General features: G+C 50.9%; 2 protein-coding genes across 6 annotated transcripts in view; one reads left to right on the plus strand and one right to left on the minus strand.

Annotated features, from left to right (window-relative positions):
- The window catches only part of WDFY4 (WDFY family member 4), a 252,408-nt gene that overhangs the window by 181,841 nt on the left and 43,365 nt on the right, over positions 1-27,202 (plus strand). The gene's annotated exons all lie outside the window — the stretch shown is intronic.
- Positions 2,342-26,379, minus strand: LRRC18 (leucine rich repeat containing 18). Of its 5 annotated transcripts, none has more exons than XM_081157926.1 (3): positions 26,347-26,377; positions 8,207-9,066; positions 2,342-4,289 (listed from the first exon to the last, which is right to left on the minus strand). In XM_081157926.1, the coding sequence occupies exons 2-3, from the start codon at positions 8,968-8,970 to the stop codon at positions 4,238-4,240; spliced, it is 816 nt and encodes a 271-aa protein (XP_081014052.1). In that variant the 5' UTR covers positions 8,971-9,066; positions 26,347-26,377; the 3' UTR covers positions 2,342-4,237. The 5 variants fall into 5 exon arrangements, with proteins under 5 accessions (XP_081014052.1, XP_081014053.1, XP_081014054.1 ...); XM_081157927.1 differs by having other exon boundaries at positions 3,080-4,289; positions 26,263-26,379; XM_081157928.1 differs by lacking the exon at positions 26,347-26,377 and adding an exon at positions 25,127-25,165 and having other exon boundaries at positions 3,080-4,289.

Consider the following 27,202-nt stretch of genomic DNA (forward strand, 5'->3'; position numbering starts at 1 on the left):
GAGGAGCTAAACTGTGGCTATGGCCACTACTTTGGTTGTCCATACAAAAATGACTGCCAAGTACAAGAGATAATCTTGCCCTGTGGATGAGTCAAATTTGCAGAAACTACTTCTCACTCATCCATGGAGATAACCCTAGACACCCTCCTGTATACCACCTTGCACCTGGGGGACAGCTGGTCACTGTGTCGATTGCATTTCCATTATGTTAATTTTTCCCATCATGTCCCTCTGAGGCCACTGGAGCAGACTGTTCCATGGCCATTCTAGGCTTGCCTGGCATCGCCCCGACACAGCTCCAGGCCGGAGACCCTTGGAAAATATAAAATAGCAAGCTGCTGGGGTCAGCTGGGAAAGTGCACAGTGCCCCAAGAAATGCTTGCAGAGCTAATGGAAGGGGAGCTTTGACAACAGAGGAAGCCCCAGCCAGACCATTGGTCCTAGGCTCTGAGGCCATGCAGGCGGCCCGGGCATGCAGCAAGGCTGTGCTCAATAGCCAGCACGGCCTTTGGCATCAGACCAATTTGAGCTCATACTAGGTGCTCAATAAATTGTAATTCCTTTGCTTAGTTTTGATATCACCTGCTATATATTTTGGGTATGTTTATGAAACAATTGATTAAAAGCAGGTGGCATCTGTGCTGTCAGCTCTTTTACGCCTCTCCTTCCCAGTGCTTCTCTCACAGCCACAGTGTGCCTTCAGAATTTCCCGGGTGTAGCTCCCAGGCTTAGGAGGGCTTGGCAGGCCATTGTTCCATGCCATTTTTTAAAATTTGGATTACCAAAGATAATGCCAAACACAATTAGTCTTTAAAAATGCCTAGCTATACTTTAGATACTCCAATGACCACAAGTTTCTTTTGCTGAAGAAGGTGTGTGGTCTATTCTGAGAGTTTTCAGCTGGCTCAGGATGCTTGGCCTGTGCTACAGGTTTTCTAGTCTCCAGCCCCCAGCTCTTGGTGACTGGTGTAGCCCATCTGGAGGCCATCCCCACACACAGAAAACCAGAGCTTTTGAGGACCAGGGTTTTGCCTAGAATTCCAGTGACAATGGCTGCCTCCCGAGCTGAATTCCAAGGAATTTCTGTGCCTGGATGAACCTAAGACCTGTAATTCACTTGTGTCTCCCATGGTACAAGACTAGACTGTTCTGAAGGCAGCGGGGTGGCATAGTCAGACATGGGTGGGGTGCTAGGCTCTGTAACCTATGGGGCCTTCTAACATAAACCCAACAGACCCCCTGGACAAGTGTCTGACAGCCAGAAAATTCCCATGTTAGACACAGGCAGGCTCTGCTGAAATGTAAGGGTGTCAGAAAAGTAGAAAGAATCGCTGAAGTGACTGGGAAAGGACAGCTAGTTTGGAATGTATGTGTGGCTAAGCACAGTTAGTTATCTGTGCCCTTCCACAAAGGGCTGGAAACAGCTTTAAAATTAAATAAAAGGTACAATGATCCTGTAAAAATTACCGCAGCGCTCCTGGAGTCGCCAGTTACTCTAATTGACTTGAAACAATAGAGAACAAAGCCACTGGGTTTTGTGCTGGGCTACCATTCCCCAGTGACAGATAACCAGAAACTGAGGGTCTTTTAAACTCCCCCTGAAAAATACTTTCTCTTGGCACCGAATACCAAATTTGCCCTTGTCTAAGGGTAGTGGATACCAAAATCAATTCCGTTTTCAGGAGATTTGAAGACAAGGCCCTGCAGAATATAATCTATACTGTTTCCCTAAAAAGCAGGGAGGGCCTGACATGTGGCCTTATTTCTGGGCAGACACTTCTCTGGGATGCTAGCACCATCTGGCTCAACTATCTGCTCCCCAGGCACCTCAGTTCATGTTGAGCCCCAAGTTTAGAAAACTCACACGGTTCGGATGCCCGCATGGCTCTTGCTCTCCCACACAGCACATGTCAAGTGCGCCGAAGGGACCCATCCACAGCGTGCTCTCTGACAAGGTGACATGCTCACTGACGTGTCATCAGGTCCAAGGTGGTCCCTGGACTAGAGGACACCGTTGGGTGTGAGTCAGTGGTTATATTTGGGCCCCGACTGTGTCGGGGGGTTTGTAATCTCCGGACTGTTCTCTCAGTTGTACAGCTTATTTAATAATGTTTAGAATGAAATACATGTTTTGGCACAAAGTTATATAGTTGAGTGTTGTCAGAATTTCCTTTATGGATTACCTTTGAAAAATAATGGAAGACAGAGAACTTAGAAAACAAACCATAACAAGCTATAAATACCTATAAGATGATGATCTTCCAAGATTGTTAGTGACACCCCAGAGCTGGCAGCATGGAGGCCATAATCCAAGTTCTTTTTTTTTTTTTTTTTTTTTTTTCTAAAAATGTCTTTATTGATTTCAGAGAGAGGAAGGGAGAGGGAGAGAGAGAGAAACATCAATGATGAGAGTCATTGATCGGCTGCCTCCTGCACGCCCCCTGCTGGGGATCGAGCCCACAACCCGGGCATGTGCCCTGACGGGGGATCGACCCGCGATCTCCTGGATCCTAGGTCGATGCTCAACCGCTGAGCCACACCGGCCGGGCTCCCCCTTTTGTTCTCAGCCCTGCTGTGTAGGGTCAGCCCTGCTGGGCACCGTGCGGCCGAGCCCGCGGACGGGCACGGCGCCGGGGAGGAGCGCTGCAGCCCGTCGCTGAGCCAGGCCGCGCCCCGGCTCTGGGCCCGCGGCCCTGGGAGGGCAGCTGCGGAGACCACGCGGCTCAGGGCAGGATCGCCGCAGCCGGAGCCGAACTAAACAGCCTGGGGGCGCTTCCACGGGGCTGGTGACCAGGAGGCAAAAACCCAGACTGGGAGGGCAGACAGGCACCGGTTCAAGGTCCCCTCACCCACCTGCCACCTGTGCCCAGCCACCCCCAGAAAACCTGGGGCATGGATAAAGATGCCAGGCATTTTCTTTCATTTTAGCATCTCTCTCAGGAATCTTTAAGGACACGACCGACAGTGGATAATTTGGGTAGTTCTGGAAACTGAGGCATTTATCCTGAAATGCTTCACTCTTCAGCTGCTCTTGAGGAGCTTTCAGCTTCCCTGTGGTCACTCACAAACTAGCCCTTGACACATGTCCAGAGATCTGTTTATTGCTGCACTTAGGTTGCAAGAGTGTTTCTAATTTTTTTATTTTAAATTAACTACAGAGCCACAGAAAGTTGCAAAAATAATACATAGAGTCCCCATGCAGTCTTCATTTCACTTCCCCCAACTGTTGCATTTCATGCAGCTACAATTTCAGAAGCAGGACATTGACATCAGTGCGATGCGTGTGCACAGTGATTTATCATTTTCTCGTGTGTGCGGCTGGGTGCAGCCACCACCAGCAGCGGCATACACAAGTGTTTATCTCCGCAGATACATCTCTTCTGCTACCACCCTGCGGTCGTGCCCACCCTCTGCCAGCCCTTGCCAGCCTGAAAGCCTGGCAAGCACTGGTTGGCTTCTACAACTCTGTCATTTAGAGGATGTTCTCCAGATGGAGTCAGAGTACGTGACTTTTGGAGCTTGACCTTTTTCACTGATAATGTCACCGGCCCGTCCGAGCTGCCGCCTGTGGCAGGAACGTTCCCTCTGCGCTGCTGGGCAGTGGCCCGTGTGCAGATGTACAGTCGTTCGTTTAGCCTTTTGCCTGTTCAGGGAGGTGTGGCTGTTTCTGGTTTGGAGCCGGCACAAATGAAGACTGTGCACCGTTCGGACAGAAGCCTTATTCTTTCCCGTTGTCCATGTCTCTGTCTTCTTTCTCCTTCCTACCTGGGCATCACTAAAAGCCTTGTTAAAATTCTACTTCGATTTATCTAAAGTATCTTTAGTGTATTTCTCTGTCTGAACTGTTTTGAGCACAGGTCAGTTGCTCGAGCCGTTGCATTGTACGTGCGCACTTACCACGGGCGACTGGTGCCGGGGTTCCGCCGTCCGAGCGAAGGGTACAGGCCGTGGCTCTTTTAAGTCTTAAAGTCTTCTTTTACATCTTTAATTGTCTACAATTTATAGCTGTTATTTTCTTAAGTATCTCCTCTATATACATAAAAAACATCAACTAGTTCCCACAGTCATTTTCACACACAAACGATCTAAAGCAAAACGAGGCAAAGTGCATTTAAGAAGCACGTCAGTGGCTTGGCCAGCACCGGCGAGCCTGGCGTCCAGGATGTCCCCCTGCCACTCACTTTCTTCTCCTAACTGAGGCTTTTCTTCTTCAGAGCTGAGTATTCTTGTTCGCTGATTAGTCTTCAGGTTTTTCCCTTAAGCTACCCTGGGAAGATGCTGGGGCTGTCCTGGGGGTGGAGACAAAGAGGCCAAGGCAGTTATTCCAGGTGACAGAGGCAAAACACAGGGCAGAGGTCACACACGGGTCACCTAGGCCACGCCTGGCTTTCAGAGGGGGGGCCTGGGTTAGTGGAATAGGGTGTTCCTTCTAGTTGAGGGAAGAGAAGCCCCATGGTCTTCCTATCACGTTTTTAGGCTTAATTTCCAGGAACTAAAGACAACTGTACTATTTTAGAGCACAAAGGCACGTCAACATCAAACCTTTCCGTTGACAGAAAAAGCAATAAAATGTAGAAAATGTCTCCTGATTTCCATCTCCAGTCTCCACTTCATCCTACCACCAGGCTCTCCTGGCTAGCCAGGTGCCTAACGTGCGTGCACCCCATGGCGAGCCAGAGCCCCCCCCAGCCGTGTCTCCATCCTGGGGAAGCTGCCCACACTGAAACCCCTTCCTAAGACATGGCTGTGAGAGGAAAGCATAATGAACACTAGGGCAAGCCTGGCGAGGAAATGTCTCCTTGCATGCCAGCCACTCTGTGGGCAGCGGATCAAGAGGGGTGCTTGAAGGGTATAGAGAACAAGCGCAGTGGGGGGCTGTGCTGCGATGGAGCGGGGGGGGGCTAACCCATGGCTGCGATGGAGCAGAGGGGGAGTGGGGGGCTAACCCATGGCTGCAATGGAGCGGGGGGGGGGGCTAATCCATGGCTGTGATGGAGCAGAGAGGGGGGGGGCTAACCCATGGCTGCGATGGAGCAGAGGGGGAGTGGGGGGCTAACCCATGGCTGCGATGGAGCGGGGGGGGGGCTAATCCATGGCTGTGATGGAGCAGAGAGGGGGGGGCTAACCCATGGCTGCGATGGAGCAGAGAGGGAGCAGGGGGCTAACCCATGGCTGCGATGGAGCGGGGGAGGGGGGCTAATCCATGGCTGCGATGGAGCAGAGAGGGAGTGGGGGGCTAACCCATGGCTGCGATGGAGCAGGGGGGGGGGGCTAACCCATGGCTGCGATGGAGCGGGGGGGGGCTAACCCATGGCTGCGATGGAGCGGGGGGGGGCTAACCCATGGCTGCGATGGAGCGGGGGGGGCTAATCCATGGCTGTGATGGAGCAGAGAGTGGGGGGGCTAACCCATGGCTGCGATGGAGCAGAGAGGGAGTGGGGGGCAAGTCCATGGCTGCGATGGAGCAGAGAGGGAGCAGGGGGCTAACCCATGGCTGCGATGGAGCAGAGAGGGAGTGGGGGGCAAGTCCATGGCTGCGATGGAGCAGAGAGGGAGCAGGGGGCTAACCCATGGCTGCGATGGAGCAGAGAGGGAGTGGGGGGCTAACCCATGGCTGCGATGGAGCGGGGGGGGGGGCTAACCCATGGCTGCGATGGAGCGGGGGGGGGGGCTAACCCATGGCTGCGATGGAGCAGGGGGGGGGCTAACCCATGGCTGCGATGGAGCGGGGGGGGGGGCTAACCCATGGCTGCGATGGAGCGGGGGGGGGGGCTAACCCATGGCTGCGATGGAGCAGGGGGGGGGCTAACCCATGGCTGCGATGGAGCAGAGAGGGAGCAGGGGGCAAGTCCATGGTGCAGACCAAGATCCTTCATAGGGGCAAAGGGGAACCTTTTCTCTTAACTCCTTTCTTTGCTGATCTTTTGCTAAATAAGAAGGGAACACTAATTCTAAGAAAAAAGTGTCTCAAGGGGAGAAATGGGAATGGGCAGGATCCAAACAACTCGCCAGCACTCTGTTTGCAATCTTAGGCCCCTGCCTGAATTCTGTCCTTGGAGTGAAGCTGCTTGTGCAGCAGGAAGGCTACCTAAGGGACGTGTTCAAGGCCCAGCGTACGAGCAGTGGCCTCTGGTGTGACACTCACCAGGCACATCACAGCCACACTGCTCCATTCACCTCCGAAGGGCTCTCACCATTTCCAATGGCAAACGAAGGGAAAATGCTCCTGCTGGCAGGGGCGCAGTCAAGAGGTCTCTAGACTCTTACTGGTAGATCCATGAACGTGTCTAAACTTTTTATAAGCTACTCGATAGCATGTATCAAACCTTATTTTAAAAACACTTAACTCAAAATCTACAATAATGGAGCTATACCAAGGAAATAATGCAACATATCTCAAAAATATTAATCATACAGGCTTTCACCCCAAATCTCTTTCTATTGGTGAAAACCAGAAACAGCCTCCCTGCTCCACAGTAACTCACAGTCATGTCCCTGCTTAACTGCCCTGCAGATGTTTTAAGTTTGGTGAAGACCATGTAGCAACACAGGCTTCAAAGCAAGAGAAAGATGGTGTGAATGCTGTAATTTTAACTCTAAAAACTACACAGTCGGGACACCTGTTACTATAGCTGGCTTACACTGCAAAACTGTGGGCACTTTAAAGCTGTTGCACTTACAGTTATGGTGTAGTTTTGTTGCTTTTATAATGGGAAACATTTAATAAAGGGGAACCTGAAGCGGGAATTTTTAATCTATATCTCAGACATATGGTGGGGTTGTCGTGGCGAAGCATTAGGAACAGAAATAAGCAGCGGGGAGTGAAGAAGCGCAGTGTGCTGCCTGCCCTGGTCTGTCTGTGCCTGGCTGGGGGGTTACGTCCAGAGCATCCTGCTGAACCCACGGATGCCCGGTGCTCTTCCATCGACAGCTGCAGGGCTTGCCGCCAGCACAGAAGTCTCGATTAAATGTTTTAAAGCTCCCTAAAGAGATCTTTCTTGACCCTTTCTGTAGGCAGCGTGGGGGTGAGCGGTACAGAAGCTCCCTGCTATCGTGAGGACTGGCTCTGCCACTGTCATTTCTGCCAAAAGATCTAGTATAAATAGGGACACTGTCCAAAGTGGCATTTCAGCTCTGAGATGCACCAAGCTTCAGTTCTTAGAGAGAACTGGCTTCCCTTGAGTGTTTACCTGTGCTGTCTGCTTTAGGGACCCTTGGAACTGGGGTCATATCATTCCCACTTCACAGACGAGGGAACCAAAACTAAGTAAGACGCCCAGGGAAATGGCAAGAAGAGCTGCCCTGAACTGCAGTCTTTGACTCTCTCTCTGCCAAGCCAGCCCTGCACCACATGGTCCTGATTGTCTACCTTCCTCAGACAGTGACATTCTGTCTGTTCTTTCAGTGGGTCTTTCCTACAGGCTGCGCAGGGAGAGCCAAGCTTCTCCCCATTGGATACAGGCCCTGCACCTCGCACTGGGCCTGGTAAGGTACTTATTTGTTGACTGCACCAACCCATACCTGCAGCCATTCTTTCCTTACTCCCACAAGAGTCTGGAAGAGAACTGGACAGTGATATGGGAGTGAAGCCTCCTTCATTCACAGCCAAGGGCTTGCAGGTTGCCGAGAGAAAGCTCCTAGAGCAGGTTACGCAAACACAGAAAAGAGAGAAGAGCTCTGCTTTGAGCCCAAGATGATACCTGCCAATACTTAATGATAATATCTTCCCATCTCTGTGGCCTACTTTTGTTCCCTTCCAAGGCTAAATGTCCACCTGCCTCCTAGCAACCGGTGCTCTGAGGTCCCTGACGTTTGAAGCTCTGACCAAAAGCAGCTCCACAGAACAAGCTCCACGCTGGGAGGCTGGTGGATAGTCCTGAAAGGCACGGTAATGACACTAAGTGCGTGGACTGCTAGCTGCCCGGCCGGGGCTCGGCAGGAGCGCTCCGAGTGGAAGTGAGGTGGAAAGCCCCTCCCTTACTCGTGCCGTCTGTGTGGGGCGCACATGCAGAGAAGACTGGCAGGGCACTGAAGCCCTTCAATCAACAAACCACAAGCCGAGATGGTGGGGAAGGTATTTTATGGGCTTGGCTGGAGAACTGTTGCAGCGATGGGGTGATCTTTCAGTTTTCCGTGGCTGCGGCCCATTGCTATATTCCCTCCCTCCCTTTTCCCTTTCTGCCTAAGGGTCAGGGTTCAAGGTCACCTCCACTCTTCCTGGGACTCCTTGGCCATGGAGTTGGGCGAGGTCAGACTGCTGAAGATGGCCTTTTTTGGTGTTGTCACGGCCATGCTCTTGATTTTGTTCAGCTTGTCGCGGGCCTGTTGGCATTTCTTTAGGCAAGCCCCACACAGATCCTTCGCCTCCACCAGGTATAAGTTGTCCAGCCTCTTGATGGAGTCTATGAACATTTCAGCCTCCTCTTGCTGGGGGAAGGGGTTTCGCTTTGTGTTGAGCTTTTTCAGCTTGGGGAGCTTGGCGATGCTAGTGGGGATGTTGCTGAGCAGGTTGTCATGGAGCCCGACCTCGTGGAGCTCCTTCAGGGCGCCCAGTGTCGTGGGCACGCTGTCCAGGTGGTTCAGGCCCAAATTCACGGTGCGGATATTCTTGAGTTGGTTGAGTTCCACAGGCAGCCCATTGGTGGTGAGCCTGTTGTTGCTGATGTTGAGGAAGAGCAGGCTGGTCATCTGGCCGATGGACTCGGGGAGCTTGTCGATGTAGTTGCTGTGCAGGTCCAGCCACCGCAGGTTCTGAAACTTGGAGATTGAATCAGGGATCTTCCTGATCATATTGCGACTGAGGTCGAGCTCGTCTATGTCACTGAGTCTCAGAATACATTTCGGGAAGTTGGTGATCCCCATCTTGCTCAAGTCGAGGCGTTTTCTCCCATCAAATGTGATTTTGATGCAGTTCTTGGCCACGTTGAGGGTGATCTTCTTGCTCTTGGGGGCTTTCCAGCTCTTAGCCATGCTCTTCAGTGGAGGAATATGTCTGAAGTATGCTGTTCTGGTTGGTTGGTGATCAGTTTGAGGAAGAAGTCACATGAAACTGCTAGAAGATATATTCTGATCAGAAGAGAAAAATATCAAGTTAGGAGATGACATGAGGTACTGGACCCCCCCAAACCATAATGCTTTGCTCTCTAACAGTTTAAAAGGAGAGAAAGAGGAGAGTGGAGAGAAAGTAGGGCATCAGCAGACATAACCTGGACAAAGACCTTCAGCACATCGAATGCCTTCCTCAGACCTGTGTTCCCAGCTGGAGGGGAGAGGCGCAGGCTTGGACGGAAGGCTGCTCAGTGCCCACCCGGCTGTGCCATTTCCTGACTTAGGAATCTCTCCATGGCCCTGGACTTTCCACTACCTTCCACCCCCTGCCCAGGGGAACATGTAGTTGTGTATGTGTGTTTCCTTGGATATCTGCCATTTTCCAGACCCTCACATAAATCCAGTCTCTCTTTAGAGTTATCTCAAGGTTCCTAGGGTGGGTGTGCTGAGTTCTCAGTCGGATAACAGCTCAGACCTGAGGGAATAAGGTGGCTCACTTGCCCTGCAGGGTCTCTCCTTATAGCTTTCTTCCCTTCGGGGCCCAGAGCAACAGTCACACTGTGGCTACCACTGCAGTGCAACAGGAGCAGCGCCAAAAAGCCTTTTGCTCAGCCCACAGTGAGAGGAGGTGCTGCACCATGCCCCCGAACGTGGAGGGGCCAGGCTCAAGCTTCAGTGCCTGCCTTTTCCCACACCCTCCCCCTCCCTGCTGCCCCCGGGTCTCCACACTGAAACAGCGGGGCGCCTGTGCCCTGAGAGGTGCGGTGATGTTATGACTGCAGCCATAGGGGGAGAGAAATGGATGGACTGAGGGGTCGATTCTGCCTCAGATGCTTGGCTTAGCAGTCCAGCTCAGCCACAGTTTTCTTAAATTTTCAGTGCTTCAGTTTCCTCTTTTGTGAAAACAGCCCCCTCACAGGCCTCTTAGGGATGTAGATTATTTAACTATGAAGCTCTCACAACAGTGTCTGGCACATAGCAAAGCTTGATTAATGCTAACTGTTAAATATTACCAGAAACTTTGCACATACTGATTTTAATCCTCAACAATCCAGTAAGATCCGTAGGATTGTCCCTATTGCAAAGAGAGGAAGACTGAGGCTCAGGAGTGAGGCAGGTCTCCAGCTGGGAGGAATTTGCAAACTGTCCTGTGCTGTCCTACAGGCTCTTTTCTTTTCTAAACCTGATGCCTCTTGCTTTCTGCTTTTCTCCCTTGGACCAAACTCCCACACCAGGCACAAGCATGTGTCAAGAGAAAATGCTTATGGTGGGCGAGCGGCAAAGGTGCCTGCAGTTTCTCTCCTTCACCATTCGGGCCCATTATCAGGAGCCGCATTCACACAGCACATGAAGTGCCAGCAAACCGGGCTGTGCACCTATCACCACCTTTCCCTCAAACAGTGATCCTCAGTGTCCGAGGGCAGTGGGTGAAAACCGCCTTCCATGAGTTCAGTATGAACCCCACTGCAGCCACTCCTAGCAGAGGCTCCCACCCTGTGCCGGCCCTACTGGACCACAGCTCCTGGGATGGATGGAGGGCTCCAGAGCAAGCCATCGCTCAGCTCTGAGCAGCATGGATGTTCTCTTGAGCAGCCTGGGATCTGAATCTCTTCTTTAGAAACAAGGGACCAACCTCATTCAGGCATGATTGGCTGGTTACCAGAGACAGTACTGGGTGCAGCAGTATTGGAGTTTCTGCATCATGTAGTGCTGAGGAACCAGATGAAATAAAGCAGCATGAAAGGAAAGCCGGGGTCCAGTTGCACAGTTAGGATGGAGTAAGGAGGCTCTGTCTATGTCGCCCACTGAGTGCAACTCAAGGCCCCAGACAGTGCAGAGCAGCTCTCCCAGGACGCTGAAGGTAAATGCTGTCAGATGGCTGTAGAAGTACCTCGAAAGTAAGATCAACCTTGCACTGGGGATGACAGAAAGATTTCCAAGAAAAGCCTCTCTCTCTGGCCCAGAATAGGACAGGGGGTGTGACAGGATCAGAGGGTAAAGGAGATCTGGTTTTTGCCCTGCTTGTTTCTTCCATTCCCTGAAGCCTCGCCTCGGCCCCAGGTAGTCCCGGGTCACCGAAGTCAGTCAGCCAGGCAGCCACTGAAAACTCGTGGGAGGAGAGCCGTTCTCTGCACACACTGTGGCCCACACAGGAGGAGGTTGCTTTTTTCTCTATCCTACTGTCACTTGGCTGAGAAGGCAGAAACCGTGGAGGGAAGTGAACAGCAGATTTAGAAAACAAAGTACCTGATTTCTAGCCAGAAGACCAGGGGTGGGGCAGGTGTGCCCAGGAGCCACACAGTGATGGAGAGATTGCATGGAGGAGGGAGTCTAATAAGGTGGTGTGTGAACTGGACAACCCTGAGCGGCCTGTGCATGAATAAAACCCTGAACAGGGTCTTCAGTGCCTAATGCTGAACCCCAAAGCTTTGAGAACTGAGCTGAGAGACAGCTGTGCAAGTTCCAGGCTAGTGCCTGGGTGGCCACAGGAGGGCCTGGTTCCAACAGCACCGTGAAGTCTCTGAAGCCAGAGGACATTCTAACGGTGATCCATAGACTCGACAGAAAGTGCGCCAGGACTCGTTGCCTGTGAGCCTGATAGAAGTATGTATCTTGAGATCGATGTTGATGACAGATATATCCCTAGAAGAAGAGGGAAAAGTTGTGGTGCAGAAAGATATTTGAAGGAAAAATGGATAAAAACTTGCAAAATTTGGTGAAAGTTAAAATTACATAAAATTACAGATGCAAGAAGCCCAGGGAACCCCAAACAGGATAAATAAGTTCAAAGAAATCCACACTCAGAAACATAATTAAACTGCTCAAAATTAAATAAAATGTGAAAACTGCCAAAGAAAAGGGCTCATTTCCTTCAGGGAGCAGCAGAAAGGAAGGGCCTATAGTCAGTAGAAACCATAGAGGCCAGAAGTACTAGAAAAGTAGCTTTTAAATTGCTGAGAATCAAAACTGTCAACAAAACAGTGAATAAAGTTGTCCTTTATGAATGCCAGCAAAATAAAGACATTCGCAGGTTAATGAAAAGTGAAAGATTTGCCACTAGCTGAGCTGCTGTAAAAGAAATGCTGCAGGAAGTTCCTCAGAGAGAAACTGCCCTGGGCTAAAGGAAGAGCAATGGAAATGGTAAATTCCTGTGAATATAATTTACTATTTTCTCCTCTTAAGATCTTTAAAATATTTGTGATAGTTGAAAGCAAAAATTATAATACTGCTTAATGGGGTTTTCAATGCACGTAAATGGGACATGACAACTACAACATGATGGGGGGGGGGGGGGGGAAATGAGACCTGTAAGGCTTTCACATTGCTTTCAAAGTGGTAAAATAGTAACTCCAAGTAGGCCATGGAACTTGTATGCTATTTAAATCTCCAGAGCAATCACTAAAGATAGAGTAAAAAAAAACAACTAGGTGTATACATTTAAAAATATATTTTATGTATAATTATAAAAAGTATATTTATATAGTGTATATACATAACTGTATATAATTATAAATCTACATAAAATATATATTATTTATATTTTAAATATATAAATAGAAATTGTATATATTTATAAACTTAAAAAATATATTTTTAAATTTATACATCTAGTAAAAAGTTCAAATAAACTAAAAGAAAGCAGGAAAGGGGATCCAAGATGACAGTGGGTTGAGTGGAAGCTACGTTGACACTCTCCCAGGACCAAACTGGAATTACAACTGAAATATAGGAAAACCATCCTGAATAATCAACTGCAACTGAAGGCGAGCTGGAGAGCACCCTCATAACCAAGGAGGAAAAGTGGGGACCACATAGAGACTGGTAGGAAGTGTGGAGGCGAGAGGGCTGGCTGGGCTCCCATAGGCAGCAGCTGAAGGTCCAGAGGGAGATCTCAGCTGTGGGGGTTCCCACTGAGAACTCTGGGGCCTAAACCCCAGGCCAGGTTTCCCAGCCAAGAGCACCAGAACTGAGGAAGGTGTTCACATAGCATCTGGCTGTGAAAAGCAGCAGGGTTTCTGTCTGCCAAGGAGAGACAACTGGAAATGCAGGCACCCTCTTAAAGAGCCAACACACAAAGTTTCATGTGCAGCCACACACCTTGGACTCAGGAGAAGGGAGGGCAGAGTGGACTGGAGCTATGTGAGGAGAGTAGAGGGGGATGGCTAGTGGAATAGATCTCAGAGGGGAACCATCTGGACCCTGGTGCTGAGCCATTCCCCCATACAGTAGAGGACATCTTTCTTAGGCAGACATTTACCTTCCAACCAGCTTTTGCCCTGGGGGGGGTGGGGAGGACGGGAGAAGCAACTGCCCCATCCTGCTGGAAAACCTCTCGACCCACCCTGTGAAGTTTCTACAGCCTGAGGCTCATTAAGAGACTGAATAATAGCCTCTAAGTGCTTTGAGTCTTTGCCTGATTTGCTTCTGGACCCAGGGCTTGGAAAAACCGACCTTGGTGCACATCTTGGTCCCGCCCAAACACATCCAGCCCCAGCAGAGTCAACCACAAGCTGTGGAGTATGGAAAACTTCAAACAGGGTACTCAAGGCCAGTCGTAAGCAGCGTCTGACATTGGCCTACACCAGAGACCTTCCAAAAGACTGGGAGTCCTAGCAGAACTACCTAATACATAGAAACAAATCCAAACAAGCAGCCAAAATGGGGAGACAAAAAACAAGCCCAAAATGAAAGAACAAGAGAAGTCTCCAGAAGAAGAGCTAAATGAAATGTAGATAAGCAATCTATGAGATACAGGGTTCAGAATACTGATCATAAGGGTGCTCAACAGCATGAGAAAAGAAATGGAAACTATGAAGGAAATTAGGAATGACATAGAAATAAAAAAAGCATTGGAAGGAATGAATAGCAGATTAGGGGAAGCTGAGGATTGTATCAGCAAATTAGAAGACAGGGTAGAAAAAAAATCACTCAATCAGAGAACCAAAAAGAAAAAATAATTAAAAAACAGGAAAAAAGTTTAAGGGAGCTGTGGGACATGAAATGTAACAATATTCCCATCATAGGAATGCCAGAAGAGGTCGAAAGTAAGCAAGGGCTAGAGAACCTGTTTGAAGAAATAACGGCAGGAAACTTCCCTCACCTGGTCAAGGAAAAAGTCTCACACGTTCAGGAGGCACAGAGAGTTCCAAGCAAGAAAAACCCAAAGAGGCCCACACCCAGACGCATCATAATTAAAATGCCAAATATCCAAGACAAAGAGAGGATCTTTGAGGCATCAAGAGAAAAGCAATCTGTTACCTACAAAGGAGCTCCCATAAGGCTGTCAGCTGACTTCTCATCAGAAGCTCTACAGGCCAGAGGGGAATGGCATGAAGTATTCAAGATAATGAAAAACAAGGATCTGAAACCAAGACTTCTCTATCCAGCAAGGCAATCATTCAAAATAGATGGTGACATAAAGAGCTCCTCAGACAAAAAAAGACTAAAGAAGTTTATCGCCACCAAACCAGCATTGCAGGAAATGTTAAAGGGACTGCTGTAATAAGAAAAAGAAATAGAGAGAGAAACATAGGCATAAAGAATTAAAATGGTGATAGATAAGTACCTACCAACAATAACCTTAAATATAAGTGGATTAAATGCTCCAATCAAAAGACACAGGGTAGCTGAATGGATAAGAAAACATGACCCAAATAGATGCTGTCTACAGGAGACCCGCCTCAGAACAAAAGACCCACACAGGCCAGAAAAACAAACAAACAAAAAAACTTCTGGAGGACTATAAAGGAGAGATCGGCAGCAATACAGTGATAGTAGGGACTTTAACACCCCACTGACTTTACTGGATAGATCTTCTAGACAAAAATCAGCAAGGAAACAGTGACTCTAAATGACTCACTAGATCAGATGGATTTAATTGACATTTACAGAACATTTCACCCCAAAGCTGCAGAATAGGCATTCTCCTCAGGTGCACATGGGACATTCCCAAAGATAGACCACATGTTAGGACTCAAAACAAGTCTCTACAAGTTCAAGAAGACTGATGTCATATCAAGCATCTTCTTGGACATTTATACCATAGAATACTACGCAGCTGTAAAGATGAAGGATCCCTTACCCTTTGAGACAGCAGGTGGGACCTGGAGAGTAATATGCTAAGTGAAATAAGCCAGTCAGAGAAAGACAAATATCACATGATCTTACTCATATGTGGAATCTCGTGAACAAAATAAGCAGATGAACAAAATAGATCCAGAGACACAGAAGCATGGATCAGACTGATGCATCTCAGAGGGAAGGTGGGGGTGAGGGGGTGGGGAGAGTAACATAAGAACTTATATGCATATATGCATAACCCACAGACACAGACAATAGTGCGGTGAAGGCCTAGGGGGAGGGGCACATGGGGAAGGGGATCAATGGGGGAAATGGAGACATTTTTAATACTTTCAACAGTAAAGATAATTTAAAAAATAAATAAAAGAAAGCAGGAAAAGGAAATGGAAGAAGCAAAATAGGACTGTTAAAATAGCAGACCTAAATCCAAGCATATCAACACTTACATTAAATGAAAGTGACCCCAAAACACCAATTAGAAGCATAATTACCAGATTAGATAATGAAAGAAAAAGACCCAGTTATATGTTATCTATAAGAAATCTATTTTACATAAATAAAAATAAATTAAAGGAATAGGAAAACATACTATGTAAACACTAAAGAAAAACTGGAGTGACTTTATTAATATCAGTACAGACAAAGAATATTTCAGACCATGAAAACTTACCTGTGATTAAGAATACTACAAAATAAAAGGGACGCTTTACCAAGAAGATATAAAAATCCTAAATGTGTTCCTACTGAACAACAGAGCTTTGATATAAATGAAGTAAAAACTGATGAAACTGAAAGAAGAAATGGAAAATCTACAATTATAATAGGAAATGTCAATACTTGTTTCTCAACAGAACAACCAGAGAAAAAAATCAGTCTTGACTCTACGGACATTTGAGGCCAGATACTCTTTGTTGTTGGCAGGGGTGGGGCACTGATGGGGGCTGGGGGAGGCCTGTCCTGTGCATTGTAGAAAGTTTATCAGCAGAAGGCCAGGGGATTCTACCCACTGAATGCCAGTAGCTCTACACTAGTTGTAACAACCAATAAGGTCTCTAAATATTGCCAACTGTCCACAGAGGGCAAAATTGCCCCCAGATGAGAACCACCCATATAGAAGAACTGAACACTACGGCCAACAGATTGGATGTACTTGTCATTTATAAAGCACTTTACCCAGCAACAGAATACACATTCCTCTCCAGTGCACACACAGCAGTCCCAAATACAGACTATATTCTTGGTCATGAAACAAACCTTAACAAATATAAATGAATTGAAATCATACGAAGAATGATCTCTAAAAATAATGAAATTAAATAAATCAATATCAGAACTATAACTGGAAAATCTCCAAATAGTTGTTTAAAAAACATATTTATAAATCATGAATCAAAGAAATCTCAAGGGAAATTAGAAAAATATTTTTAACTGAAAAAAAATGAAATAAAACTTATCCATGTACGTTTTCAGCTGCTCTGTTCATAACTGCCAAAACCAGAAAACCCCCAAGGCGTTTCAGGGGGTGGATGGGCACTGCTAAGCGCGAGGAGGACAGTCCTCCGGTGCGTGCAACGGGAGGAAGCTCGGGAGCCCGCACAGCATGTGACACTCTGGAAGACCCACAGTGACAGGTACAGAGACGGATCGGTGGCTGCCGCGATGGGGGTGGGCTGCTGGAGCCACCTGCACCCTGAGTGTGGTGGCTAAGGCCGCGCATGTGTCAGAGCCCAGGGGACTGTCTACACACAAACAGGCAATTTTATTGTAGGTAAATTTAAAATATTTTTTTAAAAACTTAAAAATATTTGGGACTCTACATTCTCTTCCTGTCTCTTACCACAGTTGCTTGCTCAGCCCAGCTTGGAAGCCTGTGACTTTTTTATGTCCATCCTACCCCCAGACCATTGTGCCCAGTAGTGGTCATCCAAACACATACATGTGGGCACTGTGTGATGTGTATACACGTCTGCCACGTGTGTGCACATGTGCACACTGCAGGGAACAGCTCTGGGCAGGTGGTGTGGCAGAAACTGTCCAACTGCACGTGAGTTAAAATTCAATTTAAAAAAAGATGGGCTAATCAGGGAGCCTGTGTTCTGATCATATGTTGATCAATCACTTCTCCTCGTGGCCAGATTTAGCAAATAAAATGACAAGATGCCCAGTTACATTTGTGCTTGAGATAAACAATGGGTAGCTTTTAGTATGCATATATCCCAAACACTGCAGAGCTCTGTGTTTTATTTGGCAACCGTATCCCATGAGCCTGAACGAATAGTAAAGTTTTCTTAGAACATGATCCTAATTAGTCCTTTAGGGCTAACTTAAGCCAAGTTATTCCTTTATTTGTCCACTCATTCAGTAAATATATTGAGAGCCTACTATGCCCTGAGCCTCTGTGTTACACAGGTGAGCAATGAACATGGCCAGTCCCCAAACTCAGAGCTAAAATCTAGATTGTTACTGATTCCGGCCGCCGGATTCCCCTGGGCACCCAAAAGCCTGGGCTATCTTTTGTGTGTCTTATATATAAGATAAAGTTCAGTTTGGGGAGACCAAACACACCAAGCAAGGCTAGAGGGGCCCTGGAAGGGAAGTGTGCTTCCAGGAGACTGGAGACCCAGCCGGTATGGGACAGCAGAGCCTGCTCCCCACAGCCTCGCACACTGTGATCGGCAGCCCCCCAGCTCTGATGAGTGATGGGGAGGAACATGGAGCTGCCCACAGGTACCTCCCCACCAAGGAGCTTCTCTCCAACGGGAACTTTGGCTTGAGCCTGCTCATCAGTCACTGGGAAGGCCAAGTAGGGGCTGTCTGGGATAATGCACTTCACCTCCTCGCCAGTGTGTGGTCCCCAGAAAGCCCCAGACCCAATACCAGCCCCCACCCCCACCGAGCTCCTCCTCGGGGTCACCTCACCCGGCTGGGCCGCGCGCCCTTGGTTGTGGAGTGCAAGGTGCGCTGTGTTGCTCAGGGTCCATGCTAGAGCCCTGAGCTGCTGAGCTCCACTAGAGCAGACCGTGAGCCTGCAAAGACAGGGACACGCCTTCTCAGGCGACCGCGTGGTCGGCATCCTGCCTAGGCCTGCCCGTTGAGTAGGAGAGTAAATATTGGCAAAAGAAGTGTGAAAGCGATGATCTTTGGATGCAACTGAAATAAGTTAGATGCTCTGTTATCAATTCCCAGGATCCTTAAGGGTGGGACCGACCCACACAGGGAAGCTGGCAATTATAAACAGAAAGAGATATAAATAGATGGACAGATGGATGGACAGTTGGGTGGATGGATTACATTTCACATGAACAGCTCAGAAGGCCAAATATGAGAAGTTCCTAATGTACTGTGTCTTCTCGTCTTGTACAATTTGTTTTTATACTTTGGAAAAACTGGACCACTTGGCTTGACTTTAATTTCTAATTAATTTTTCAATCTAGTCATTGTGAATGAAACAGCATGGTGGGACACCCCATGGATATCTAAATTAAAAATGTAACGGCAACTTATATTTAATGCCATGGAAATATTTGCAAGCGTTTCAGTTGTAAGATCATTATCATCACTGTGATAATAGAATGCATCTGGTGCTTCATGCTCATGTATCTTTATATTTTTAAATAAGACTGACTTTGGATAGATCTGATATTTTTAAACATCTTGCTAACGTGATCTCACAATAACTATTTCATCCTTTTGACTGATGCATTGAGATACAGGATAGACACATTGTAGAACTGAAGCCCCAAACATCGACGCTTTTTCACAGCCAGTATTTGGGACTGACTCATAGCAAGGTTCATGCCACATGGACAAGAAATGTCTCTTGCTTGCGGGCCATCTCTCAAGGAAAATGAGGCAAACTTTGCTCAGGAAAGTCACACATTCAAAAGTCATCGCCTTTATTCTCTTACGAGACCTGTCACTGGATGTGTAACAGCCCAGCCTCACCTCCGCCGTGACTTCCCGAGTGGCCTCAGATCGCCCGGTGCCCCCCACCCCGCCCAGAATGAGCTGTGTGTTCACACAAGAGGGAACATGGCAGGCGGAGGCTGGGTGGAGGGCCGGGAACGGCGGTGTGTCTGGAACCCCTGCCAGGCCTCTGCGATGGGGGGGAACTTACCCCTGCCAGTGCCCGCCCTGGGCTAGGGGCTGAGCTGTGCGCCCTGCCACCTGCTCGGCAGCGCTATCTGGCTTCGGGAGTGTAGCCTCACTGGGAGCATCAACCTGAAGAGATTTTATTTTCCACCCTGCCCCAGCTGTGTTGCGTTAAGCCCCACTTTCCTGTAGGCGGGAGAGACTCCTGGGAAGGGGACAACCTAGAGGCACAAAGATTTCTGTGGCGCTCACAGGCACAGCTGTCCTACACTCCCAGGGTGACAGCCACCTCTCTAACAAAAAGTTAAGGCTGCCTGCCCTGCACGTCCCTAAAAAGGTGTGTGCTGTTTTGAGTCACCCATGGGCTCTCTGACGTTGGAACCAAGGAGTGTCACAGAGTTCTCAGACTCTGGGTGACCAGTGGCTCACTCAGGTCCACTCTGGCTTGGTGTGGGTTAGCCAGGGATCCGCAGCGGTGCTCGCCCGCCGAAGGCCGCCTAGAGGGGAGTGGGGTGCGCTCAGCTGGAGCAGCTGGCCCGCTTGATGGGGAGCGGGAAGGAGGAGATGCAATCTGTCCAAAGACCCTGCAGGGCTAAGGAAGATAGATGTCCCACTGACCTTTGGGGGGGACCACATCCAATTCAGGGCCCTGAAGAAACCATGTCAGCTGGACCCACTGCCCAAGGGCCACTGAGCAGGGTGCAGTTTTCACAGAAACACGTATATGTACATATCTAACTATGTCTGAATAATGTGAAGTCTAAAGGAATTTTAATAGCATTCATGGAACCATTTAACTGTAAGAGCTTGGCAATGAGAGAGACACGGGGTGGCCTCGGGGGGTGGGGAGAGAAGGGTGTCTATAATGCCGACAGCCAGTCCATCTAATAGGCGTGCGCCCCAGGTGGGCAGCAAGGGGACCGGTGTCTGCTGTCCCTCGGGCCTGCAGTCCCCACGCCCGTGGTTTCCACCCAGCCGGCCTGCAACACTGGCCCACCCATCCCGCGCTCGGAGCTCGGCCCCCTCTGCCTGGGCTCCGCTGGCTGTGCCTGTGCGGTGGCCCCAGGGGCTGTCTGCAGCCCCGGAAGTTTGTGGGCTCCCTGTGGAGTCGACCTGCTGTGCGGTGCACTTCTCTGGCGCCAGCCTCTCCATGTGCCCGTCCTTCGAGGCTGTTCCCCCACCCTCACGGTCCGTTCCCCAGCCTAGAGGCTGTCCTGTGAGGCAGGATAGTCCTGCGCCTGGGGACACAGATGCTGGCGGTGCTGTGAGGCCGAGGGCCATCTGTCCCCTCCGAGGGCTCGCTTTGCCCCAGGATTCCTAGACAGAACCCCCCTCGCCCCCGACACCAGAGCCCCGCCAGCAGTGTCTGTGTGGAAACTGTTGGGTGCATGTCATTGCGCAACTCCCGGGCTAACGTGGTCAACACAGCCCTTGGGCGCTCACCAGGAGCATGGTGTCGGTCGTCGGCCCCCAGCATTATTTACTGTCCATCCCGGCCCCCGTGAGGCTGCACACGTGCTGCGGGAAGCCCTAATCTATCAGACTACCCCCTTCACCATGGCTGGTAATAAAAATTCAACTTTTATCTGGAGCAAAAGTTCCCAGGGGGTCACATGGCCCAATAACAAAAGATGATGATTTCTTATTGCTTTAATAGCATCCATTTTGTAATTCTGAATGCGCTCTGTTTTAATTGCATTTGTTAAAGGAGCAAAAGGGAATAGGCACCTTACAATTAAAACAGAATATTCAGATGAGTCGTTTAACAGACTAGGGATGCCTGTTCCTCAGCCAGCACGCTCAGCAACAGCCAAGTGGACACCCGGCAAGCGGCAGAGCCAGGGTGGCCCTGGCGCCCCTAAACCCCGCGAGGAGAGCGCACCTTAGCTTAGCAGCGGTTCATTACTGCTGCTGCCAGGCAGCCTCTACCGCGTGTACTCCTCGGGGCGTGGCCCCCTCCAAGATAGGGACCTGGTTCAGAGAAGCCGCTGGCAGGGGGAGGGCACAGGGCTTTGATCCACGTGGGTGGCCATCAGCTCCCATTTACCACCCAGGGGACCCTGGACAGCCTCCTGAGCCCCTCCTAGGTTCAGGTCCCCTTCTGTAAATAGGAAAATAGAAGCAGCTGTTACTGAAGGGCGGGGGTGTGGGGGGGCTGGTGACCTTGCTGTGACCTTGTGCAAGGGGAGTGGGGGAGGAGCAGCGGCATAGCTGATCCATGGTGGAGCCAGACCCAGGACCCCCCTGGTAGAGACCAGAGTCCAACTCACAGCCCAGCGTCCTTAGTCCCCGTGGTCCCGTCTCCCTGTGCGGACTTCGGTCACTTTATCCTGGGGTCAAGGAGACATGCTCGTTTGAGACACAGGCCCCCAGATCACAGAGTGGGGGTGGTCTTTCCAAGTGCCCTGTGCAGTATGTACTCCTTCTGTGCCACAGCCCCGCCTGGGCCAGAACTTGCTGAGGGTGGACATGGCACAGACCCGGGGTGCGCAGGTGGTGTACCCTGGGGGTACCAGGGGCGCTGCCCCGTCTGCTGTGGGACAGCCAGCTCTGGGGAAGGCTTTCTGTACAGCCAGGCACCCAGCTGTGAAGCTGAGACACCTGGAAGGGGAGCCCTGAGGATCAGCTACAAGGGAAGAGCTTGGAAAATGGCCCCTGTGGAAAATGAAGGCCCTGCTCACGTTCTAGAACAGCAAGCACGGGAGGCCGGGTGGCGGCGGGCGCTAGGGGAGAGGGGGAGACAGGGCGAGGGGCGGGACGCACCAGGAAGGGCCTCTGAGCAGAGACGAAGGAAGGGGGGCTCAGAGGGTGGGGGGGAAAGAGCGAGGGAAAGGCGGCGGGATGGGCGGGCCAAGGGGCGGGAGGAGGGAGGGAGACCGCGGGAAGGGAGAAAGGCCAGGGCCCAGCCTAGAGACGGGGCGGACGCGAGGGGACTGACTTCTCGCCGGGGCCTCTCACTGTGCTGCGGAGCTCCCGGGCCTGTGGAGTGGAGGAGAGAAGGCCGTGCCTCCCCTTCCCCGGGGGGGCCCACACGGCCCGGACCCCTTTCCTGGTTTCTGCCCAGACGGGAGGAAACCAGCCCCAGGCCAGCATCGCCCCAGGGCTGCCCGGGCTGGTGCTTCTCTTCTCTGAACTGTGCGCTCTCAGAGGCCTGGGGTCCGCAGGAAGCTACCCTGTGCCGCCCCATAATCCCGCCCATGGAGGGGGCGCCTGGGGAGTGGGGAGAGCCCAGACGTGGACGGGAGGGGCAGGCTGGCCTGTGCCCCCGGCCACGGCCGCCCTCGCCCGGCCCCTCCGTGGCACTCGCCTTGCTGACCCGCGCCCACACCGTGGTCTCGCCTAGTTGCAGAAGCTCACGCGTGGCGCGCACACAGCCCCGCTTCCTTTTTGATTGGAGGAGCTCTGGGAAGTCACTCACACCACCCTGTTTAAAATGGGTGTGTGTGTGTGTGTGTGTGAGACTGAGGGTTCTAAAATATTGAGCATCTTTGGGTCAGAGGGGAATCTGAGGACACATTCCTTGGACAAAGGCAAGGAGGGACCGCAGACGTCGGGCAGAGGTTCGTGGCCAACGAGCCTGGCTCCCCCGGCTTCCGTTTCCTCCTGACCTTGGGCCAGCCCCGGCCCTCCTCAGGTCGGCTCCTCAGGTTCGCGTGGCTGTGGGACGACTGGTGAGCGGCAGCTTGGGCACGAGAGGTGCTGAGTAAGGGGAAGCTGTGCCCATGGGACGGGCTGGTCTGTGAACGGAAACCCCCACCTGCCTGCTGGGAGCTGCAGGGGGACTGCACCAGGGGTGTCCCCACCCACTGCAGACACTTGGGTTAAGCGGGGTGGGGGGTGGGGGTGCGGCTGTCTGCGGCGGCCCCACGCTGTGCTGAGCCCTGGGCGAGCCTGGCCCTGCCAGACTGCTGCTGGGGGGGGGGGGGGGGGCGCAGCCAGCCTGGCAGCCGTCTGGTTTCTCTCCAGAGATGTTCTCTCCCCCCCCCCCCCCCCCCCGCACTGGAAGCCCGCAGTGAGGCGCGTGTGACTGTGATATAAAAACCATGGGCCTCTTATGTGTGGGCGACCGCGACACGGTGCACTGTCGGGGGCACATTCATTTATAGTGGCTGTTTTCTCTGACCAGAGGTGAAAGGCGCTGAAAGGACTGTGGTCTAGTTTTTAAAGGGATTCTTCTGGTGAAAGGACAGTTTTGTGCTCATTGCTTATATGTGAGGCACCTTTCAAACCTGCTGTGATTTCTCATCTTAATTTTTTTCCTGTAGAAATACTTTCTCAATTCCGATTTCCCTTCCCTCCTTGAGTCTTTAGCAGGCTTATCTGGAGCATTCAACAGGATCACCCCTTTCTGCTGACCTTGGCAAATCGGTATAACTTGCTGGGAACAGTGTGGACGACGGCAATAGGTAGCCAGCCTTTGCACAGGACCGGGTGGCTCCTCAGCATTTTCCGAGTGGGCATGGTGCCCGTGGGTTAGCCACTTTGTCTGTCCCTTTCCTGTTGTATAGAAAAGTGCTCAGTAGAAGGCAGGCACGTGGGCAGCAGGGAATGAGCGGGTTTTGAGGCCAGTAGAACCGGGCTTCACCCCCACCTTCACTGCTAACCTGGTTTTAATCGTGAGCTCAGTTTACTGATCTGCAAAATGGGTTAGAAAATTGCAGGTTGTCATGAAGAGTAAATGAGGTGATGGCTGTGTGCTAAGCAACCAGGGTGTATGGGCACTCAGAGATCTGGCTCCTGCAGTCACGGCCTTTGGATGGCGAATGATGCTGGTAGGCTCATGAGGCAACACTGCACCTGTCGCCTCCCTCAGATTACTGCCCAGGACACCCCCACTGGTCATTACCCCAGAGGTAGGGCTCGTGGAACAATCTTTGCTGATTCCCAAGCACAAAAGTTTTTGCCACCTTTTAAACAGAAATTATTAATAATAACACTAATAACAATAAAATAAAAATAAATATAATAATAATTACTTGTAGATATGGTTATACCTTTATCCACTTTTAAACTCTAAAGCTACTCACTTTCTCCTTAATTGACTCATTCACTTATTCACTCATTCATTCATTCAACAGTTTGTATCTGAGTCATCCCATAGGTCAGGTCAGTTCAAGCCAGGAGATGTGCAGTGAACAAGACGTATTGTGTTTCTTATGAAACTCCTATTTTGGGAGAAAGTAAATCAAGCAATAAAAACAAAACAAAAAGACCCAAGATTTCAGTTGGTGTAAATGCCCTGCAAAAAGTAACACCTGATGATGTGAAAGGGAGAGCCAAGGGTCAGGAAGAGACCCTTGGGCAGGGGGGGCTACCTCAGACTGGGATGGGGGGGGAGGGCTACCTTAGACTGGGATGGGGAGGAACTAACTTAGACTGGGATGGGGAGGAGCTAACTTAGACTGGGATGGCGGGGGGGGGCTAACTTAGGACTGGGGTGGCGGGGGGGCTAACTTAGACTGGGGTGGCGGGGGGGCTACCTTAGACTGGGATGGGGAGGAGCTAACTTAGACTGGGATGGGGGGAGCTACCTTAGACTGGTATTGGGGGGGCTAACTTAGCCTGGGATGGCGGGGGAGCTAACTTAGACTGGGGTGGCAGGGGTGCTACCTTAGACTGGGATGGGGGGGAGCTAACTTAGATAGGGATGGGGGGAGCTAACTTAGACTGGGATGGAGGGGGAGCTAACTTAGACTGGGATGGAGGGGGAGCTAACTTAGACTGAGATGGAGGGGGAGCTAACTTAGGGATGGAGGGGGAGCTAACTTAGCCTGGGATGGTGGGGGTCTAACTTAGCCTGGGATGGTGGGGGAGTCCTCTCTGAGGTGATGTTTGAGCTGAGACTTGAGCACAGAATAGGCCACACAGGAGGGTTTGGGTAGGAGCACCCCAGGAAGGAGCATACCAAGTGCAAAGTCCTCCGAGTGGGGAGATGCTGGACGTGCTTAAGAAGAAGGAGATGCAGTGTGTGGGGGTCAGGTCAGAGCAGGTGCGCAGGGAGAGGGTGCGCAGGGATGGGGCAGAGAGCTGGGTGGAAGCTCAGAAGGGTTACCCTGCTGCAGGGGAGGCAGCGGGGAGCGGCAATGGCCGGAGACAGGCGGTGCAGGCCGGGAAAGGGGTAGTTAGTGTTACTAGGCGGCAGGGGAGGGGGAGGAGGATGGTACGTGTTCAGGACGCGTGGCCCAAGCAGCAGGGATGGGACAGTCTCCTGGTTGCACATGTGGGTCAAAGTGCAAGAGCGGGCCCAAATTTCTAGTGGGCCTGGTGTCTTCTGTATACACCCCTCTTTTGTGTTGAGCACTAACTCTGTCCAGGTGCGTTGTCTCATGCAGTCCGGCCAGCCCACTTATAGACAAGCCCTGAGCCTCCAGAGCGTGTCCCTTGTCAAAGTCATAGCTCGTCAGGCTCAGCCAGCTCCACCCAGTTCCCTGTCTGTGGGCTTAACTGCCATTGGCTTGTCCATAAACGTTTAGCTTCGCAACGGCCTGGGATAAATTTGGCTCTCTGGGCTAGCAAGGAAGCTCCTGACCCGTCATGTTTTCTAGAATCTGGCCTAAACTGAGCTGGGTCCAGTGTTCAGGATCACTGTGGAGGGGTTTGCCTCCAGATTTCTCAAAGGATGGACTGTGCTCCAAAGCTCACCAGGGATCAGTGCTAAAGTGAGGTCTGCTGGTTACCTTGCCAACCAAGCTCCAGCCCCCCAGGGAACCAGTATCCACACGGCGGTTTCCTTAAAGGGGTAACTGGCTGGGGAAGCCGCAGTTCAAACACGAGTCTCTACCTGCTCGTGGAGCCACCAAACGCTCGAGGAGACTCAGGCTTCAGAAACAGAATTAGGCTCGATCTGGAAGCCCCCAGGCTCGCGCCCCACCTTCCCGAGCTTGCCCGCAGCCAGGCACCTGAGAACAGCATCCGCGCGCTCAGCCAGCCACCGTTCCTTCCCAGCTCAGGGCCAGCTCCCTCCTCTCCTAAATAATAGATTAGCGAGTCTGGGTTTGCAAACAAAGCGCGAAGGGGAACTAGCATTTCCATGCTGCTTACCCAGGAGGAGAGAGAGCAGAGTTTGAAGCAGTTGTTCGGCTAAGCAGATCTATAAATGCAGGCCACCGCCGGAGGAAAACTTACCCGCCGTCCCAGGTCTTCCTCCTCAACTGTGAAACTTTGTCACCAGGCAACAGGGCAACAGGACTCTCCCCTGGAGTTAATTAGCATAGTCTGGACGCCAGCCTGCACAGTGGAAGGACGCAGTGGCTGAGGGGTCTCCAGGACACCCAGACCTCCCCGCCGGGAGAGTCCCACTGTGGTTCCTCCCGCCCTGCCGCAGCGCAGTGGGGGGTACAGCCCCAGGACACAGAAGCTGCCCCTGGCGACGCCCAGCCAACAGGGAAAAGCCATGTTTGCCTCTGACTCGTACAGCATCGGGTCCCATGAAATATCATTACACTCCCTGGTCATTTGTGCAGGTAGTTCTCTCTGCTCTTTGATTTTTGAGAAGGCTGTCTTTTATCTGTTTATTTATTTGAGTTTAATTATTTCTCGCATTTTTCTCTTTGCACCCTTTTAATTTTTATTTTTTAAATTCTCACCCAAGGATATGTTTATTGAATTTTTAGAGAGAGAGAGAGAGAGAGAGAGAGAGACATCGATGTGGGAAACATCAGTCGGCTGCCTCCAGTACCCCGATGGAGGACTGAGCCTGCAGCCTGGGTGTGCGCCCCAGGAACTGGACCCAAAACATCTTTGGTGCACAGGACGATGCTCCAGCCAACTGAGCCACCCGGCGGGCCCTTTGCACCCTTTTTACACCATTAAACCAGAATGACTGTAATGCTCGTATGTGTGGTTTCTAAAGCACACATTTTGCAGGCATGTGTGGTGCTGGGCCTGGTGGGCTTGGCTTTCCCTGTTGTTCCAGTTGGCACAACCACGAAAGGCTGTAAGGAATATACTTGTGCATTTATAGGCTTTTTCTCAGATGTTT

The sequence above is a fragment of the Miniopterus schreibersii genome (genome assembly GCF_964146895.1).
Source record: "Miniopterus schreibersii genome assembly, chromosome: 14".
NCBI classification, from domain to species: domain Eukaryota; kingdom Metazoa; phylum Chordata; class Mammalia; order Chiroptera; family Miniopteridae; genus Miniopterus; species Miniopterus schreibersii.